Source organism: Aphanomyces astaci (genome assembly GCF_000520075.1).
Source record: "Aphanomyces astaci strain APO3 unplaced genomic scaffold supercont1.113, whole genome shotgun sequence".
In the NCBI taxonomy this organism is placed as follows: Eukaryota; Oomycota; class Saprolegniomycetes; order Saprolegniales; family Verrucalvaceae; genus Aphanomyces; species Aphanomyces astaci.
In genome coordinates, this window is record NW_009798376.1 from 50,525 (window position 1) to 51,899 (window position 1,375).

Here is a 1,375-nt window from a genome sequence, read left to right on the forward strand (position 1 = left end):
CGACTTCGGAATTTCACAAATCCCTCCTCAAAAAAAAGTACCCCGCACACCCTATATTTTAATAGATATTGAGATTCAAGGTTGTAACGTTACAGAATGTGTGTCACAGAACCATCCAAATTTGCGATTCATGAAAAACCAACACTGCCATTCGATTCAGGAGGGGGGTTTACCTCAAGAACCCTCCTCCTGAATCGAATGGCAAGGGGGGTTTACCTCGAGAACCCTCCTACCGAGCACAACAACTCCAACGAAGTACAACACATTTACTCAACATATCACTACTCATCATTCATGTCATTAGCTTCAAGTCCTGCAGCTTCCAAGGCAGCGACATCGGAGTCCAGTGCCATGCTCTCAAGAAGTACGTCGTCGACAGCTCGTCAGCCGTCCGAAGCTCATCCAACTATGTCTCCACAGCTCGTTCATACGCGACCACGTCGATAGAGGTTGACGCTTACTTGACGAAGGGCCACGTTCCGATTTTGCCATCCCACCAAACACTGGTGTCCTCGTTGAGCCGAGGCCGTGCCACCGCCGTCAAGAACATAACCTTCGTAATGAATTGCTTGCTCTTGCACTTGCGCTCGGGTGGCTTCTCGCCTGGGACGAGATAGAACTGAACTTGCGATTTACTAAGGTCAAATAGAACCATTTTTCGTCGAGGTGAACGTAGTCCAGCATTTCGCACATATCTTCTCCGGGCGCCATAAAATTGAGCGCAAATTTCAGTCGGCTATATTTGTTGACGTCAGTAAGCAGAGGACGGATAGCATTTGAGTGCGCACGAACACACACGCTACGATACGAGTTTAGATTGGGGGTGACGGAACATCTTTTGTAACCAGTTTTGTCGGAGATGGATCGCAATGATGTACGCTCTCGCAGTGGAACCTGCAAGAGCTTTTCTCGCGCCTGGGCAGCCGTGTACTTTATCTTCCGGCCAACGCGACCTTTCTTTCGGTTAGCTACACACACTTGCATGTTTCCAGACGCTATGCCCTGTGCCTTTGCTCGAGCTATAATGCAACCATACTTTGTCGCAAGGTCGTTGCCGAAGCCTCTCGGTAATCGGCCAACCATACCGTCTTGACACTTGAGCAAGACTTCACGCAGGATGGCCTCATGCACCATATTCGTCAGGTCAAGCCTGCCCTGTGTCGTTCTGAAGTGAGCTGTCAAAATTCCCACCATGTAAGAGTGTTTGTATATTTGAAAGCTGGTTTTATCTTGGAATTTGTATTAAATCTTCTGACCTCCAAGGCTTGGAAACATCAAATTTCAACCCTGAAAATCCCTAAACTGCTGTCCGTTTCGCGCTCTTTTCGACAGACCAATTGGAGCGCAGAAATTCAACTCGAGGATGGACGAAAAC

The 1,375-nt window shown here is 48.1% G+C and overlaps 1 protein-coding gene across 1 annotated transcript; it reads right to left on the reverse strand.

The window, feature by feature from the left end:
• Positions 1 to 292: 292 nt before the first annotated feature.
• On the reverse strand, positions 293 to 1,134 carry H257_17641 (hypothetical protein; the record flags this gene model as incomplete). Its single annotated transcript, XM_009846505.1, has 6 exons — positions 293 to 406; positions 462 to 603; positions 653 to 736; positions 789 to 799; positions 895 to 1,019; positions 1,086 to 1,134. The coding sequence occupies 6 exons, from the start codon at positions 1,132 to 1,134 to the stop codon at positions 293 to 295; spliced, it is 525 nt and encodes a 174-aa protein (XP_009844807.1).
• Positions 1,135 to 1,375: the final 241 nt, after the last annotated feature.